This window comes from Schistocerca cancellata, chromosome 11 (genome assembly GCF_023864275.1).
Source record: "Schistocerca cancellata isolate TAMUIC-IGC-003103 chromosome 11, iqSchCanc2.1, whole genome shotgun sequence".
Taxonomy (NCBI): Eukaryota; Metazoa; Arthropoda; class Insecta; order Orthoptera; family Acrididae; genus Schistocerca; species Schistocerca cancellata.
This window is the reverse complement of record NC_064636.1, coordinates 119,058,809-119,079,280: the sequence shown is the minus strand read 5'-3', so window position 1 is coordinate 119,079,280 and position 20,472 is coordinate 119,058,809. Positions and strand designations below refer to the sequence as shown.

Genomic DNA, 20,472 nt, shown 5'->3' with positions numbered 1-20,472 from the left:
GTATCATGCCCTAGTTGTCCTGCCAACTATGTACGGAGAACAAGCACAAACTTCAAAATACATTTCCAAGAACATGTAAATGCTTTCAGGCTTAACCAATTTGAAGAATCAGTCATTGCACAAATTTGTTGGAAACGAACCACGTCATCAACGCTCTAGAAAACAATTTGATAGTACTACATAATGAAGCCAATAGTAAGACCCTAGATCTGCCAGAACAACTGGAGATACACCTCCACAAAATCAAGAAACCAGAATCAATGTTAAATGAAAAGATTTTGGAAGCCACGGCTATTTCTATAATTTTAAATATCTGTTCTGAAGTTATTTCCTGTATGTGTCAATTGTTTAATAATTAAATCTTTAGCACTATGAAAAATGCATCTTTAATCAAGCCATGTACAAAAACGTCTGTGAAGTGTTAGCAAACGTGTTTGTGAAGGTGTCTCTTGAATGAAATTATTTGCTTGAAAATGATGGAGGAAACAACTTATGCCATTACTAAAACGTTAAAAACGCTTTTCTTGGATTATTTGATAAATGTACACTGTTCATCTTTACCACTATTTTGCACGTATATTCCACATCTGAATTATGAATTTGTAACCTAACATCAGACCTTTTTGTGACAAGATTATGCATTTCCCCTCATTCAATAGAACAAATAAAGCATGTATTAAGACGAATTACACCTGAAGATGGAGCACAGGATCCGAAATGCAGCATGTACTGAATAAAACATGAGTGTAGGAATTTCTAATTTCTTTGTTGCTTGAGGGTTCTTATCTACTACAAATTGAACATGTCTGCATTTTGTCAATCTATACAAGAAAAGTGCTGTGCAAGTAGTCACATCTTCATCAGATTTCGTAGTGCTAAGATCAGCAACTTTCAGTAAATGTTCACAATCTAACACTTTACACTTCACAAAAAAATGTACAATACCACTCTACAGTATCAGTGAAATCACTGATGACAGTGCCACTAAAGCAGACTTACTAAACACGGTTTTCCGAAACTCCTTCACCAAAGAAGACGAAGTAAATATTCCTGAATTCCAATCAAGAACAACTGCCTAGATGAGAAACATAGTAGATATCCTCGGTGTAGCAAAACAGCTTAAATCACTTAATAAAGTCAAGGCCTCTGGTCCTGATTGCATACCAGTCAGGTTCCTCCCAGAGTATGCTGATAAAATAGCTCCATATTTAGCGATTATATACAACGGCTTGCTCACAGAAATCTGTACCTAATGACTGGAAAATTGCTAAAGTCACACCAATACCGAAAAAGGGAAGTAGAAGTAATCCGTTGAATTACAGTCCTATATCACTAATGTTGATTTGCAGTAGGATTTTGGAACATATACTGTATTCAGACACTATGAAGTACCTCGAAGAAAACGATATATTGACACACAGCACGGTTTCAGAAAATATCGTTCTTGTGAAAGATAACTAGCTCTTTATACTCATGAAATAATAAGTGCTATCGACAGGGGATGTATAAGGCTTTCGACACCATTCCTCACAAGCATCTTCTAACCAAACTGCATGCCTACAGAGTATCGCCTCAGTTGTGCGACTGGATTCGTGATATCCTGTCAGAAAAGTCACAGTTCGTAGTAATAGGTGGAAAGTCATTGGCGTTCCCCAAGGAAGTGTTACAGCCCTGTATTGTTCCTGATCTATATTGATGACATAGGAGGCAATCTGGGTAGCAGTCTTCGATTGTTTGCGGGTAATGCTGTCATTTACCTTCTTGTTAAATCATCAGATGATCAAAACTACTTGCAAAATGATTTAGGTAAGATATCTGTATGGTGCGAAAAGTCGCAATTGACCCTGAACAATGAAAAGTGTGAATTTATCCACACGGATACTAAAAGAAATAAGCTAAATTTCGATTATGCGATAAGTCACACAAATCTGAAGGCTGTAAATTGAACTAAATACTTAGGGATTACAATTACCACTAACCTACATTGGAACGATCACATAGATAATATTGTGGGTAGAGCAAACCAGAGACTGTGATTCATTGGCGGAACACTTAGAAGGTACAACAGGTCTACTAAAGAGACTGCTTACACCACGCTTGTCCATCCTTTTCTGGAGTATTGCTGTGCGGTATGGGATCTGCATCAGGTGGGACTGACGGATGACATCGAAAAAATACAAACGAAGTCAGCTCGTTTTGTATTATCGCGAAATAGGGGAGATAGTGCCACAGACATGATATGCGAATTGGAGTGGCAGTCATTAAAACAAAGGCGTTTTTCGTTGCGACGGGATATTCTCATGAAATTTCAATAACCAGTTTTCTTCTCCAATTTCGAGATTCTGTTGGCACCCGCCTACATAAGGAGAAATGATCATGACGATATAAGAGAAATGAGGCCTCGCACAGAAAAATTTAAGTGCTCGTTTTTTCTGCGTGCCATTCAAGAATGGAACGGTAGAGACAGAGCTTGAAGGTGGTTCATTGGAACCTCTGCCAGGCACTTTATTGTGAATAGCAGAGTAATCACGTAGATGTAGATAAGCCACATATCATGCCAGTGAATGCCAAACGCCGCCTCGCATGGTAAACATCGGACGATTGAACAGTGGAAAAACGTTGTGTGGAGTGACAACTCACGGTACGACGATCCGATGGGGGGGGGGGGGGGGGGTGGTTACAACGAATGCCCAGAGAATGCCATCTGCCACAGTGTGTAGTGTCAACAGTAACATTCGGAGGTGGTAGTGTTGTATTGTGGTCGTGTTTTTCATGGAGGGGGCTTGCACCACTTGTTTTGCATGGCACTATTACAGCACAAACCTACATTGATGATTTAAGCACCTTCTTGCTTCCCACTGTTGAAGAGCAATTCGGGAATGATGATTTCATCTTTTGACATGATCGAGCACCTGTTCATAATGCACGGCCTGTGGCGGAGTGGTTACACAACAATAACATCCCTGTAATGGACTGGCCTGCACAGAGTGGAAGGTGTTATCATGGCTAAGGGTAAGTGAACACCATATTGAATTCCAGCATTATTGATGGAGAGCACCATGAACTTGTAAGTCGTTTTCAGCAAGGTCTCTGGATACTTCTGATCACATACTGTATCTTTACTTCTGTTTTGATGCCATGCAGCTGGAGTCTCTTAGGTAGTTTCTCACAAGCATGAGGTCATGTTCATATCACAGCCCACATTTTGTCACTATATGCGAAATGTGGGACCCAACTACTGGAACAAATAGTGAGTTCCTACATTATGAAATACTTCAAAGAAAATGATCTATTGACACATAATCAGCGGAGATTTGAATGTCTTTGTGAAACATGACTGGTTTCATATTCACATGTAGTGATGAATGCTAGTGATAGCGTATCTCAAGTTGATACCATAATTTTAGATTTTTAGAAGGCTGTTAATATCATTTGTCATAAGTAGGTTCCAGTCAAATTATGTGCCTTAATTTTTGTCACAGTCATGGCACTAGATTCCTGATTTTCTGTCAGTAAGGTCACAATTCATAGGAACTGATAGAAGTCTTGTAATGGGACTGAAGTAATTAGTTGGTTCCCCAAGGAAGTGTTATAGGGCATCTTTCGTTCCTAATTTACATAAAAGATATAGGAGACAATCTGAGTAGCTGTCTTTGTTTAAGATGTTTATTTTCTAGTAAATTCATCAGATGGAGACAAATTCAAAATGATTTAGACAAGATACCTATATGGTGGAAAAATAGAAAATTACCTAAACAATAAAAAAGTGTGGTCCCCTACATGAGTACTAAAAAAACTCAAATTATGACTGCACGAAATTCGCACAAATTTAAAGACTTTCAGCTAGACAAAATATGTGTGCACTATATGTATTATAACCATAATATGCAAAGTGTTGGGAAGAAGGCAAACCAAAGATCACATTTCATTGGCAGAGATTTAGGAGGAGCAACATTTGTGGAGGACTGCTTACATTGTCTTCATGATGGGAACTCTCAAGGAATGGCAGCAAGCTTTGTTTTATCACAAAGTATGGGAGCTGGAAATGATATGTTGACTGGGGTGGCAATCAAAACAAAACAAAATATTCTGGAAGTGGTTCTATGAACTTTTGTCAAACACTTACGTGAATTGCAGACGTATCACGTAGATGCAGATTTAGATGTAGAAGCACTTAAGCTACTGGCTTGCTGCACCATTGGTCAAGGACTAGTTGTTAGCATGTCCATAATGCTGTCACATGGCTCAAATTAACCAGTGTCCATTTGAGCTGCTCTTCATATTGTATGTTCAATATCTCCTGTCAGTCCTGTTTCACACAAGTGCTGCATGCTTCTGATTTTTACTAGGATGGGTTGTAAGAGTTAGTAAGCAATTTCCTTTGAGGCTCAGTGTTTTTCCTGTAGTCTGCCACTGAACTGAAGTCTGCCATTGGCTTTACCTATAGCTAAGCCTGTGTAATTGTTGAATTTCAAATTCCTAAAAGTTGCTACATCCACATAACTGTATGAGTGGACCATTTCCAGCTGTGACTCATTGATACTGTAGAGTGGCATCGTACATTTTTTTGTGAAGTGTAAAGTGTTAGATTGTGAACATTTACTGCAAGTTGCTGATCTTAGCACTACGAAATCTGATTAAGATGTGACTACTTGCACAGCACTTTTCTTGTATAGATTGACAAAATGCAGACATGTTCAATTTGTAGTAGATAAGAACCCTCAAGCAACAAAGAAATTAGAAATTCCTACACTCATGTTTTATTCAGTACACGCTGCATTTCGGATCCTGTGCTCCATCTTCAGGTGTAATTCATCTTAATACATGCTTTATTTGTTCTATTGAATGAGGGGAAATGCATAATCTTGTCACAAAAAGGTCTGATGTTAGGTTACAAAAGGACTGGTATAGAATGTTCCAGTTGCAAGACATAACCCCCGATGATGGATGGAGTCGAGATGGCGTAAGAGGGATGGCCGAGCAGACGAGGCTCCCACAATCCAGCTTTGATCGGACTGTGGACCGATATAAGCGAAGCAGGACAGTGCGATCTGCTCACAAAAAAACCACTAAGAACATGGAGGACATCAAGAGAACGTGCACAACGGGCAGCCAAACAAGAGACATGCAGAGACCAACCAAGTTTCCTGTCCAGTGTGAGCCATAAAAACTTCATTGTCTCCACAAAGGGGAGAACAATGGGACTGAGATGTAAGGATGGTGGAGGGAATGCTTTATATCACCAAAAGTTGATGCAAACCATCTTCTCTTCAGAGAACCAGAAGCCATTAGCCACACTCCATTAGTATAGGCTGTCAAGACAACGCTGAAGGCAGCACTCCAGGAGGCATGTTCTCTGGGCACTGCAGCAGATTGCGAAGTCATCGACAAAAAGGGAGCCAGAGACGTTAGGTGGAATACAATCCATAACGGGATTGATCGCTATGGCAAAAAGGGCTATGCTCAAAACAGAGCCCTGAGGCACTCCGTTCTCCTGGAGAAAGACGTCGGACAATACGGAACCCACAAGTACCCTAAAAATTCGATCTGTTAAAAATGAATAAAAAAAAAGTGGCAGGCGACCACGTAGGCCCCACCTCTGCATAGCGCGGAGGATACCTCCTCCCCAACAGGTATTATAAGCCTTCTCCAAATTGAACAACTCAGCTAACATTTGGTGCTTTTGCAAAAAGTTTGTTCATGATGAACGTCGAGAAGGTCACAAGGTGGTCAACAGCGGAGCGGTGTTGACAAATGCCACATTGAACATTAGTAAGTAGCCGTTGAGATTCAAGAATCCAAACCAACCGAGCGTTAACCATGTGCTCCATCACCTCACACACACATCTTGTAAGAGAAATGGGGCAGTAACTAGAAGGAAGGTGTCTCTCCTTCCTGGGTTTGGGTATGGGAACGACGACGGCCTCACACCAACGCGTGGGGACCTGAACTTCTGTCCAGATGCGGTTATAGGTATGAAGCAGAAAGCATTTAACCTGCCGGAGAAAGGTGTGTCAGCATCTGAACGTAAATGCATCTGGCCCTGGAGCAGAGGACCGGGACAGTGCAAGTGCACGTTCGAGTTCCCGCATAGTAAAGGGGGCATTATAATCTTTCAGATTCAGCGAGTGGAAGGAAGGTCGCTGAGCCTCTTCTGCCTCTTTTCTGGGAAGGCAGGCAGGATGGTAATGGGCGGAGCTTGAAACCTTCGCGAAAAAGCGGCCGAAGGCGTTGGAGACATCCACAGGGTCCACAAGTACCTCATTACCTGAAGTCAGGCCAGGTATCGAGGGGTGGGCCTTAATGCCCGACAGCCGGCGCAGGCCACCCCAGACGACGGAAGAGGGAGTAAAACTGTTAAAGGAGCTTGTGAAAGAGGCCCAACAAGCGTTTTTGCTGTCTTTGATGACACGACGACATTGCACTCAGAGCCGTTTGTAATTAATACAATTCGCCAGCGTAGGATGGCGGCGAAAGGTGCATAAAGCACATCGTCGAGCATGGATAGCGTATCTGCAAGCCTCATTCCACCAGGGGACTGAAACTCGACGTGAAGGGTAGTACGAGGAATGGAACGTTTGGCAGCATTGATGATAACAGCCGTGAGGTAATCGACCTGACTGTCACAGCTGAGAAACTCTTGGTCCAGAAAGGTCGCCAGGGAGGAGTGAAGTCCCCAGCCAGCTATCGGTATGTTCCAACTCGAGGGATGTGAGATGGGGTGTGGTGCAGGAGACTAACGACACAGGGGAAATGGTCGATCGAATAGGTGTCAGAAAGGACATATCACTCGAACCGATAGGCAAGATTGGTAGAACAGATCAAGAGGTCCAAGTGGGAGTAGGTATGAGTAGAGTCCAAGATGAAAGTCGGGGCGCCAGTATTGAGGCAGACAAGATTGATTTGGTTGAAAAAAATTCACCAAGAAAGAGCCTCTCTGACAGGATGCAGGAGGAGATGATGGGCATTGAAGTCGCCAAACAATAAAAATGACGGACGAAGCTGAGCAAACAGGTGCATCATGTCAGTCTCACTAACTGCGGAGGACGATGGAGTGTAGACAGTACAAACAGAAAAAGTAAAGGCAGAAAGAGTAATACGGACAGCTATTGCTTGGAGTGGGATGGTCAATGGTATGGGATGGTAATAGACATCATCCCGAACGAGCAACATGGCCCCACCATGAGCTGGAATACCGTCCACAAGGGTTGGGTCAGATCACTCCGAGGTATAGTGGCTAAAAGCAATATGAGCAGTTGGGCGTAACTTTGTTTCCTGGAGACCAATGACGAGCGGACAGTGCAGGTGGAGGAGCAGTTGTAATTCCTCCTGATTAGATCGAATACCTCTTATGTTCCAATGTAACAGAGCCATTGTGTGTCAGAGAAAGGGGGAACGAAACAGGGAAAGAACTAGTCACCTCGACGGCCGCGAAGGGCCAGGTTTCGAGGGAACATCGCTACAACGAGTCGGGAGGCGGATCCTGTTCCATCAAGTCATCACCAGCTGCAGCCACATTCCTGGGTTGCACAGGAGGGGCAGCATTGTCCGCTGACGACAGGCCTGCCGAGCGCCTGGCAGCAGAGCTTCCCGGCGAAACTGAGGACGGTCGGGAGCAGCAACTGTCGGATGGTGCATCAGATGAAACGCGCCGGGGTGGAGAGGGGGACAAAGACTACTTCTTTGAGGCCTTCTTGGAAGACCAATGAGTCACAGGGGATGGTGGGCTGTGAGGGCTGGACCTGAAGAATGTCGTCACGCTTGGGGTCCTTTTTCGAACGCCGGACCTCGGAAGCCGGGTTGGTTGGTTGGTTGGTTGGTTGTTTGGGGTTTAAGGGACCAAACAGCAAGGTCATCAGTCCCTTGTTTCAAATGTGGTCCACTCCCCTAATGTGACATCTCAGGAAAGTCAGAACAATGAAAGGGAAAAGGCGAAAAACGTAAAAGGGCAGTCTTTTTGTCAATGGTAAAAACAAAATGAGGGAAGTCAGCAAGAGAACTAACCCAACGCTATGATAAAGCAGCATAGGCAAGACCACCTGTGACTTAAAAGGTGCAAACGCTAGAATGTAGAAGTACATATGGGAAAAGGAGACTAACCAATCCTTAAAAAAAAGGGGCAAAAACAGAGTAAAATGGGAAGAAAAGAGGATCTCGGTCAGGGAGGTGAGTTGGGAATCTCCAAACACTGCTTACAGTGGGAGACACCCAAACACTCACTGCCCTGCCCCAACACCAGAGAGAGATTAAAAACCTTAAAACTGAGAATAAAAACCACTTTCCCGGAGGAAACCGAGAACCAGAGAGACCATCCGGGAATCGTCAGCCAACATCAACGGTAAAGTGTGGGGGAGTCTGTACTTAGCACGCAGAGCCAGAAGGAGGGGGCAGTCAACCAAAATGTGGGCTACTGACTGGAAGGCTCCACAACCACAAAGTGGGGGTGGCTCATCACGCAAAAGAAAACCATGGGTCAGCCTGGTATGGCCAATGCAGAGACGGCCAATGCGGATACGACACAGTGTGGTCGAGTCCTTTCGGGAGAGGTGAAAGGAAGAACGCCACGGCCTGTTGTCACCTTAATCGCACGAAGTTTATTAGACAGGGGAGTAGCCTCCCAAGAAGTGGCCCACGACTGTGCGAAGTGGGATTTGATGTGAAGCCGTAAATCCGCTGCAGGATGGGTTACAGAAAATGGGGGTAAGTGACTGCTCCTCCAGCCAAACGATCAGCGAGCTCATTACCCGGGATACCCACATGGCCAGGGACCCAAAGGAAGTCAATGGAACAAGCAGCACGGTGAATATCAGCGAGATGGTCATGGATGGCAGAGACCAAGGGATGGCGCGAAAAGCACCGGTCAATAGCAAGAAGGCCACTCATCGAGTCCGCACATAACAAAACGTGGTTGTGTTGGGACTGTTTAATAAAGGTAAGGGCCTGGGAAATTGCCATCAATTCCGCAGTAAACACCCCACATGTAGGTGGCAGCAGATGATTTTCCATTCCAACAGAGGACGTGAAGGCATACCCCACATGATCGGCAGATTTAGAGCCATCAGTGTAAAAACCTACAGCATCCCAAAACTCCCATAAAATTTGGCGGAAAAAGGAACGGAACACCATCGGGGGGATGGAATCTTTCGGACCTCGGCGGAGATCCATCCGAATTCGAGACCGAGGAACTAACCAAGGGGGGAGGGAGCGAGGAAGACAGGACAAAGAAGGAACCTGAAAATCACAGCAAATGGATGCAAGGCGGAGCCCAACCGGTAAACCCGCCTGAAGGCAGGAGTTGGGTGGGCGACGTCCATGGTCTGGGAACAGGATACAATAGGAAGGATGAGTGGGAGACGAACGGATAGCGAGTGCTTAAGACACCAGAAGCTGGGACCGCCAAACAGAAAGGGGGGGGGGGGGATCCCAGCTTCAACCAGCAGACTATCAACAGGGCTAGTAGGGAAGGCACTGGTGGCCAAACGGATACCACGATGGTGGACTGGATCCAGCACGTACAGTATGGAAGGAGCAGCTGAATCATAAACTTGATAACCATAGTCCAAGCGAGACAAAACTAGAGCACGATAAAGACGGAGAAGGAGGGAATGGTCCACACCCCAAGAGGAGTGGGCAAGGAAACGAAGGTCATTGAGTTTACGGAAACATCCTACCTTCAGAAGTCTGGTATGGGGCAGTCAAGTGAGCTTGTTGTCGAAAAGAAGACCCAGGAAACGAAACTGTGGGACCACAGGCAATCGTTGTGCATCGAGATAGAGCTCTGGATCAGGGCGGATCGTAGTATGGCGACAGAAGTGGACCACCCCCCAATTTTGAAGGAGAGAATTGAAACCCATGTGAGAGGGTCCATGCGCAGGCACACCATATAGCTCCCTGGAGCTGCCGTTCTGCAGATGCCATCGAAGAGGAACTAACCCAAATGCAGAAATCATCCACATACATGGCAGAGGCGACCAAAGGACCGACAGAGGCTACAAGTCCATCTATAGCAATGAGGAAAAGGACACACAAGACAGAACCCTGTGGGATGCCCGTCTCCAGGGTCCGTGGAGAACTAAAAACAGTACCAACTCTAACTCTGAATGACCGATGGAACAGGGACTGGCGGATAAAAATCGGGAGTGCGCCCCGAAGACCCCACTGATGAAGGGTAAGTAAGATGTGATGCCGCCAGGCCGTGTCATAGGCCTTGCGAAGGTCAAAAAACACTGCAACCAAATGGCGGTGCTGAGAAAAAGCCTGCCAAACAGCAGATTCCAAGCGAAGTAAATGAGCGATTGGAGACCTCTCGAAAGCCACACTGGTAAGGGGACAATAGATCCCAAGATTCGAGGACCCAATTGAGCCGACCGGCTACCATCCGTTCAAGTAACTTACAAACAACATTGGTCAAACTAATTGGCCGATAGCTGTCAACAGATAGGGGGTTCTTACCAGGCTTAAGGACAGGAACCACGATGCTATCCCTCCACTGAGAAGGAAGTCACCCTAAAGCCAGATACGGTTTAACACCCGAAGATGATATTGCCGTTGTGGAGCACTGAGATGTTGAAGCAGTTGGTTATGAATGGAATCTGGGCCAGGGGCCATATCATGAGAAGAAGATATAGCAGAAAGAAATTCCCATTCAGTAAAAGGTATGTCGTAAGATTCTGACTCACAAGGGGTAAAACATAAGGTGGAAGCTTCAGCCCGCTGTTTCTGGTGAAGGAAAGCAGCTGGATAGGAGGCTGATGCTGATGCCACTGCAAAATGGGTGGCAAGATGTTCTGCAAGAACTAATGGGTCCGTACAAAGGCCATCTCAGAGGTGAAGGCATGGGAGGGTGGACTGCCGATGGCAACCTTGGAGAGAGCGAAGTGTAGCCCATACCCGTGACAGAGGGACAGTAGAACCAAGGAAAGAAACAAATTGTTCCCAACATATCCGCTTGCTCTTTTTCATTAAATAACGGGCTTCAGCACGGAGGCGTTTAAAGGTAGCAAGGCTGGCTACGGATGGGTGCCTCTTTGTGTTGCAAAGCTCGACGACGATCACGGATAGCAATGGCCGTACTCCACCACCGGACTTACCGGCGACAAAATGGTCCAGATGAGCGTGGGACAGCAAGGCTAGCAGTGCGAACAATCGCGTCAAACACGTCACGTAGAATGTCATCAATACAACCCAACAAAGAGTGAGAAAAAACGACCTGGGCAGTGTATAGAGGCCAATCGGCGCGTGGGAAAGACCAACGAGGTAACCTGTCCATCAGGGAGGGGGAAGGGAACGAGATAATCAACGGGGAATCGTCACTATCACAAAGGTAGTCGTGTGGCGACCAGTGTAATGAAGGGAGAAGAGAGGGAGAAGAAAGAGAAAGATCAATGACCGGCACTGAAATGAGTAGGGGAGCCATCATTAAGAAGGCACAAGTCGTGGTCTGCAATAAACTTCTCTATGAGAAGACCTCATCTAGATGGAAAGGCACTGCCCCACAAGGGATGATGAGCATTAAAATCCCCGAGGAGGAGGAAGGGAGGGGGAAGTTGATGAAGGGCAGTTAAGGCAGCAGGTGTAAGAGTCCTGTCAGGAGGGAGATAAAGATTGCAAACCGTGACCTCAGAGTCTAGGTGGACCCTAACAGCAACCGCTTCCAATGTAGTTTGAAGAGGAATCCACGTGCTAGCAATTTCTGTATGGACCAACGTACAAACGCCACCAGAAGCCCGCAGGGGTCCGACCCGATTTCGACAGAAAACACAGAAACCACAGAGGGTCAGTGAGTGAGCATCAGTAAAATGAGATTCCTGGAGAACCACACAAGCTGCAGAGTAAGACGAAAGAAGGGATTTCAATTCCAGGAGGTGGCGATAGTAAACATTACAATTCCATTGGGGAACCACAGAACGATGATTTAAATGGGGGCTGAACAAGCTAAAGCCAGTCATACCGCCAGGTCCCCACCCATCACTGACAAGGAGGGGGCGACATCCATGAACGACAGGCAGAATCCGGTTGTGAAGTCAGGGATGGGACCTCCGGTGACACCAGAGGCTCTTTGTCCCAAGACTTATGTTTCTTCTTCTTTTCAGGCTGAGATCGAGGAGGGCTGTGTGGCATAAAGGAGCCAGCTGCAGCAACATCAGGAAGAGAAAGAGACCGGGCGACATGGGGGCCGACAGACCGCGCCTCTCGTGGTCGTCGCGTGGCTGAAGACCTTTAGCCTGAAAGGTGCCGGGAAGAGGCATCCCGGGAGAGGCACCCTTGACAGTGGGACATTTATCCAGCTGGGGAGGGGCAGCAGTGCCCAGAGGAGAATGTGTGGGAGCCGCAGGGGAGGGGGGGACGAGAGGGGTCCAGGATGGGGGTAAGGATGGGGGTAAGGAAGGGGGAGGAAGGGGTGAAGATGTAACCAAAGCGTAACTAGATGTCATGGACACAGGGTGAAGACGTGTATACTTCTTACGGGCCTATGTGTAGGTTAAACGATCGAGGGATTTATACTCCTGTATCTTCTTTTCCTTCTTATATACTGGGCAACATGGAGAATGACTGCCATGACAATTTACACACACAGGAGGGGGAACACAGAGACTCCCGTCATGGAGTGGACGTCCACAGTCACCACACAGAGGGGCCTGAGAACAGCAGGAAGATGTGTGTCCGAAACGCAAGCACTTAAAACACCTCATAGGTGGTGGGATGTATGGCTTCACATCACATCGATAAACCATAATATTAACTTTCTCAGGGAGGGTATCCCCTTCAAAGGCCAGGATAAAGGCATCAGTATCAATGCGATTGTGTTTTGGACCCTTCTGAACATGCCGAACAAAGTGAACACCCTGCCGTCCGAGATTGTCCCAAAGTTCCTCATCAGTTTGAAGGATGAGGTCCCTATGAAAAATCACACCTTTAACCATATTTAGAGGCTGGTGGGGGGTAATGGACACAGGAATTGTGCCAAGATGGGTACAGGCACAAAGAGCCACAGATGGGGCAGCTGAAGCAGTTTTGATCAGCAACAAACTTGACTGCATCTTGCTCAGGGAGTCCACTTCACCAAACTTGTCTTCAATGTGTTCCACAAAGAATAAAGGTTTGGTATTGGTGAAAGTATCTCCATCAGTCCTGGTGCAAACTAGATAACGAGGGAAAGGTTTCGCCCCTAGCCGACGGGCCTGACCCTCTTCCCAGGGGGTAGCCATGGAAGGGAAGGCCGAAGGGGCAAGAGAAGCAGCACTTGAATCAGTTCCATGCAGAGAGACGGCCGCAGAAGAACGGCCAGAATTCTGGACCCATATGCGTTTCATTTGCATAGCGTCTGCCCTGATACCACCCACTCCGATCAGGGGCTCTCCTCACGGGCGCCACCCAGCCACAGCAAGGGCCATCTGGCACGGTTGCCATTGACGGGAGTTCAGATGCTCCAGGATGACGAACAAGCGCTCCAAGGCATACATGAGGTGGTCACAGCTCAGGTATCAGAAGTGTGATCCCTGTGTGTTCAGGGGACTCAACCAAAAGGGTACATAGCGACCCCACCACACGGACGGGCTACCGTGCTGGCTATGCACCCTAGCATCAGACGACGTGAAAGGAAAGGTGGAATTTACTAGGAGGGTGCACGTCGGAGACACTAGGTAAGGTGCTCTTCCCCAAATGGCTCACACTACGGAGGAGAAATTTTGTAATGGAGGTCAAACCCCAGAGGGGGACCAGGGAATGCCAAAAGGAGGAGATGATTATGCAACAAAGCCGAATTGTAAAACCAACAGAACCAGGAGGATAGCGGGGGCCAACATAAGCAAGGACACCACGAGAGGGAGAGGAGAGGAGCAAGGAGGGGAAGGAGGGGAAGGGGAAGGAAATGAAATGGTCATATTTCTTCCTGGCCTCAGAATAAAACAGACAGTCCAAGGTTTTCAATTCTTGTATCTTCTTCTCCTTCTCATAGACAGGGCAGTCGAAAGATCTAGGCGAGTGGAGGCCAGGACAATTGACGCACCAAGGTGATGGGGTGCATGTATGTCTCTAATGAACAGGACGTCCACAATTTTCATAAATTTTAATTGTTACTAAGAAGGCTGTTATTGGCAACTACAATCAAATGAAGTGCACCTCAGGAATTCAGCACTAATGACACTAACAAAATCTTCATTGTTTCCATCATAATAGTTGCAATTGGAAGGTAGTGAATGATGTTATCACTACTCTTCTTACTTTCATACTTAAATTTCCATACCTCTACCAAAACGGGTAACTTTCTTGCTACAAAGATTTGTAACGTTTGATCAGAAAATGTAATGTCATGTTAACCGTAAATGCTGTGCTGTGTTTCTCTCAACAAAACAGATGACTGATACCTTATCACATGAGCAGAGCATCACACATAATGTTTAATTTAAATTAATCTTATGTTGGAGCTGTTGAAAATAAGATATATTCTAAATATTTTGTTAACACAATTTGGTCATTTAAACTCAGTAAAAAAATTTCCTTGTAAGTCAAATTTTCAGGAACATTGAACAATGCATTTTAGAAAATATTCTGCATATAAAATTAAAAATTTATTGCCACAAACACATCTAAAATGAGAATGTAGTGAAACTCTTCCAGAATCTATTGATCCCACTTCCACCTTTGTACACTGATTAGTATGCAAATTTGAGTGTGTTCAATGAAATGTCAGATCATGCAAACAGTCAGGAAAGAATGAAGCAACTTCATTTTGCATCTCCATGTGTTCCTGCTCTAGTGTCAATCCCAAAGTAATTGTGAGGAGAGTATACATCACATGCCTCAGTTTTAATTTTACTGAAGATTGTGATTTTACACACAATCATTTTCAAAATTTCTAAGTTACTGATGTACTAATGCTATAGTGCCTTACATTCAGCTGTTGCTTGTACCCAGGGTCAACAGTTCTCAATGGTGGCAAACATGAAATTCAGTATGAAGTGGCACACACTGCATTACTCCGGAAGGAAGAACCACCACATGTTTCCTCGGATAATGCTCTACAGACTAACTTTCATACATGCTACAGACAACCTTCTTAGCTCTGGAATTTGCCATGACTATGCCAAGCCCAGATTCTCCCATTCAATATATCACTGTTAATTTCTCAAGTATTATGTTGAATGCACTTGGACAACGACAACGATGTTTTTCAACACACTCGCAGTGCTGTGCAATCATTGTCTGTGAGTACTGTGATCTTTAAAAAATGGGTTTCTTATTCTCTCATAATCTCTCCCAAATGTGTCTCATAATAAATGTGTGATTATAGTCCATATCCCTGACTATTAATATCTGATTCTTTGTACACCTACATCTACACTAGACTAGTCACCTAATGGTGCATGCCAGAGGGTACTTCTGATACCACTACATCCATTACTTTACCATTTCCTATTCTATTTGAAGGTGGTGTTTGGGGAGAACAATTGCCAGGAAGCATCTATATTAGCTCCAATGCTTCCTATTTTGTTCCCAAAATAATTTTGCAAGATATACCCATCAAAAAAGCACTTCTTTATCTACTAGTTTAGAGTTGCCAGCGCTTGATGAGGTTCCACAATTGACTACATAACAAACAAAGATTAACTACACTCCATTTAAAGTTCCTATACGATGTGTGTAATAGTAGCATTTTTCCCCAAGTGAGATGGAAACACATCTGACTAGTTCACTACCTTATGTCTTAACGCTTATCCTATCATCCTGCCCCTTCTTTTTGTCAGCATTTTTCGTACATTTCTTTCCTCGACTGTTCTGCTGAGGACTCCATATTCCTTGTAAGTTCACTTAATTTTCAGCAGCATTCTCTAATCCCACATACGAAATGTGTGAGTTCTGTTCTTTTTCATTATCCAATCACGTCTACCCAGTAAAAATTCTAATACTCACCACAACTGATCTTAGTCGACAGAGCTGGATACCATAAAAAAACAGATTTCTACTAAGTATTACAAATTTTTGTAAACAGCATCAAATTTAACTGTAGGCTTTCCCGGCGTAAACTGTTTATGAAGGTTTCTCGGGTCTCCAGCCGGGTGGTAGCATTGATATCTTGCAATGTTTTTGACAAAAAAAGGAGATGAATGACACCAGAGCCATGGTCAATTTGACTGGAAAAGAACTAGATGCTGCCACGATCGCAGTCCTCAAGAAAGGACTGAATTTTACCCCCATCCCCAGAACAAACTCGAAATGAGACATTACCAGTGGCGTGAAAGAATCAGTGCTAGGGCTTCCCAAGGAAGAGGAAGTCAGATGGGAAACTTCCAGAATAATCAACAGATTTCAATTGCCTAAAAATAACATATCTGCGGAAGGACGGGCAGCTCTTTGGTCCCTTAGAGATGACCATGATATAACAATCCTACTAGCAGACAAAGGGAATGCTACAATGCTATTAAGCACTTCCGAGTACCAGCAGAAAACCTGCTGCTACAAGATCAGGCCTACAAGAGGCTGAAGAAGGATCCAACCCCGACGTTAAGTAGAAAGACAATAGCTCTGCTGAAGAAATCTGACTTACCTGAACCAATGAAGAAGCACCTGTACCCCAGAGCACCAGCAACACCAAGCCTCTATGGACTCTCTAAGATCCATAAGGAAGGGGTACCTCTGGACCAATTGTAGACTACATCAACTCTCACTGTTACGGACTTGCTAAATGCCTAGAAACACTGCTCAAACCCCTTGTGGGGGCCTGCAGCCACCATGTGAGAAACTCGGCCAAATTCGTAAAAATACTCAGGGACATGTGACTACAAATGAAAGACCTACTCGTGAGCTTCAACGTGACATTGCTTTTCACAAAAGTGCCCCTCCAATACTCCTTGGCACTTTTAGCCCAACACTTTGGAACACAAACAGTCAGGCTCTTCAAACATGCACTAAAAACCACCTACTTTCAGTGCCACAGGGAATTCTTCAAACAGATCTATAGTGTGGCCATGGGCTCCCCACAGGCTCCTGTGATTGCAAACCTCTATATGGAACATTTCGAGGAGATGGCCCTTCAAACTGCCAGACAGAAACCAAAGCACTTTTTCCACTATGTCAATGACACTTCTGTCATATGCGGACATGGCAAACAGGTGCTAGATGATTTTCTGGAATACCTCAACAACATCCATCCGAACATCAAATTTACAATGAAAATGGAGGAAAATGGCTGGCTCCCCATCCTTGATATTTTAATTAAGAGGAAGGAAGATGGTTCACTAGGCCATGCAGTACATAGGAAGAAGACACACAGATCTATACCTTCATACAACAAGCTGCCACCATCCAGCACAGAGACAAACAGTACTGACCATCCTGGTACATAGGGTGCATGCCATCTGTGACAAAGACAGCCTACCATCCGAGCATTAACACCTGAGGGAAGTCTTCCACCAAAATGGCTACAGTGAAACGCAGATCAACAGGGCACTTAAAAGAAGGAAGCAGAGAGAAGTCCAGAAATAGGTGATGGAGAAGGAGACGAACGTCTTGCATTCCTTCTGTACACGATTCCGCTCCCGGTCAAAATTGCACAACTTCTGGGCAAATACAATATCAAAACCACTCTCCGACCAAAGACCAGGGAGCTCCTAGGTTCTACCAAAGATCCGCTGAACCTTAACACACCAGGAGTATATATAGCATACCATGCGAATGCGGAAAACAATACATTGGGTAAACACAGCACTGTATATCTAAATGCTGCAGAGATCATATCAGATGTGTACAACTAGACCACACAGAAAAATCAGCCACAGCAGAACACAGCATAAATGAAGAACACACCTTCAACTTCGAAAACACGAAAGTACTGTGCTGAGCATCTCGCTTCTGGGAAAGCATTATCAAACAATCCACAGAAATAAGGATTCATGACAATCTCATCAACAGATATGATGGATACCAACTCAGCACAGCATGGAACCCTGCGATAGCGGCAATCCATCGGGGGCATGACCATCAATGCCCTCTCCTGTGGACACAGACATAATGCTTACACCGAGAACCGAATGCGGCCACCATCCACACCACCGCAGCCACCTGAGGTCTAGTGGAGGGAGGTGATGGCACATATAAATAGCACGCTCCCCACAAATCTTTACACTACGCCAGAAGATGGGTAATATGACACTTCCTGAAACATCATGTGATATCAATGCTACCATGTGGCTGGAGACCTGACAAACCATCAGCATTAAATTTAGTACACTATGGTGATAGTTAAACTAATATGGAATTTCACAGACTATCACCATAATGTGCTAAATTTCATGTTGTTCACAAAAATTGTACTAAATTTAATGCTGTTCACAAAAATTCTTGCTATCACAACGTTTTCTCTTTGCAAGCAGTTTGGGATAAGCAATGTTCCATTAAACTGTAAATTTATACCATGCATACTGGATAAACCCATTGTCTTTACACAGAGCAAACAATTCCAGTAATGTAGTTTGTTTTTCATTAAATACTTCAGCGAAAAGAAATAGTATGACAAATACAATACTTATCTGATAACATACTGCTTACAATTAATTGCTTTACCTCTTACATCTTTTCTATTATAGAACACTGACAGAGACAAATAAAATGACAGCTGCTGCAAGGAAGTCATCTTTGGTACATTTGTTCCAAGAATGAATTTGAGGCATTCATTATTTATATGTAAAATAAAATTACCATGGGTTACAGTTAGTAAAGTTATGTTTCCTACAAGTTTCATTCAAATACCATTACACACAACCGAACAATATACCTACAGTCAATTGAAATTCTATGAACATTCTGGAGGAGTGCTAATATCCTAGGTTTTAATGTTTCATCATTTATGATCACTGAAACTTACTGCACCCAATGCATTTCATGATATCTATACAGTACTTCATGCACAATGCATCACCGATGTGAAAACTTACATCATGTTCAATGCCATCCTCCTGTTTCAGTTCTAGGTCTTGCTTTATACGAAGACTAGGTGTTACAATCTTTAGCGGACCTTCAAGAAACTGAAAAAAGAAAGAATGGCATATTCAAAGCTTCTGTCCCTTGCACTTGATTGGAGGTTACACATCATGTGGTGCTAAATAGCTATTGGTCACATGTATTCACTTACTGGCATTTGGTAACCAGAAAATGTGTTACATTAAATTAGGTTTACTTTCATTCCAATTGGTCCATACATTCGAAACCAAGACTCTAATTTGGAGATAGACACATCAGACATCAACCAAACAACAGAAATTATTCCATCCTTGCCAAGCAGCTACTGCTATTACACACACACACACACACACACACACACACACACACACACACACACACACACACACACACACACACACACACACACACAAACGATGTTATTTTTCTTAACTAAAATTTTGCTCATTTTGCAAGGGAGACATGTTATTGTGGATAGCTGGCTCATAAAGAAAATTGCACTAATGTAATATGATTTCATTTCATGGAAAAAATTACACACGCCATGTAAAATATCATGGTAATTTTCTCCTTTTCACCAGTACCACTGTCATCCCATTTCATGCATTATTTGAACATTTAAATAGTGTGCCACTGTAGTAATTTGATTTGAGGCTACTCTGCCAGGGATGGTCCCAGTCACCAGCATTGACGCAAGGCACTGAGCACGTCAGGATTTGCGTAAGCAGGCAGACATTTCTGGGTATCATTAGGAAAATCATACTATGTGACAAATATTAGAATTTCTACTGTTTTACTGCAACATTTATTCATTATTGTGAGGAATTTAATAAATTTATCTGCACAGAAATGCACTGTATTTGCTAATGAATGGAAGATGTTGATTACTCACAGTGTTTATGTAGGTGCCAACATGAATTCCTATTACGATATTTGCAATTGCATGACTGAGAAACTCCAATAACATTACTAAACTGAACTGTGTGCTTTATGAATGAAGCCAAATAGAGAACCTTTCGTGTTTGAAGTGCGCAGGAGCAGGAGAAACTGGCCAATTGTCTGCAAAATGCTTGGTGAAGTGTGATGTGGTCAATGGCTTCAAGCTTGTAATACAATTCTATTGAGCTCTCCACTCTTTTCATAAGTCCAAGAGCAACTGCAAGCTCTCTTATTACATGTTAAATACCGGTTCAGATGCTAACGCCTTTATAAAGTGAAACAAAAAATTTTACAAAACAAAAGTTAGTTTTATGTAACCTAAGCTTTCTGTTATAGTATTTGATTAGCTTTAAATTCTATTCCTCTACCCTGCTATTTAACTTTTTTTTTTACTGTGTAAGCTCTTACTGTATAATGCAAAAAATTCACTTTTTGTTTCCTTTTTAGGCAGTGGACCTGATATTACTAATATTTATTGGAAGTCAGAACCATGACTTGTTAAAATGGAATTCACATCGAATCACTTGACACATCACAATAGCATTTCTTGATTTTTATTCTGGAATTTAAGTTAAT

The 20,472-nt window shown here is 44.0% G+C and overlaps 1 protein-coding gene across 9 annotated transcripts in view; it reads right to left on the bottom strand.

Annotated features, from left to right (window-relative positions):
- Nucleotides 1-20,472, bottom strand: part of LOC126108652 (zinc finger protein 492-like) — a 118,232-nt gene that overhangs the window by 73,026 nt on the left and 24,734 nt on the right. For 7 of the 9 annotated variants that reach the window (XR_007523582.1, XM_049913962.1, XM_049913961.1 and 4 more), the window contains one exon: nucleotides 18,933-19,022. Coding sequence is in view for 6 of the 9 variants with exons in the window: in XM_049913962.1 (XP_049769919.1) it covers nucleotides 18,933-19,022 (90 nt within the window). In the remaining 3 variants the exon portion in view is untranslated. Of the gene's footprint in view, nucleotides 1-18,136; nucleotides 19,023-20,472 lie in introns of those variants that run through there. The other 2 variants (XR_007523583.1, XR_007523584.1) reach the window with 1 other exon arrangement.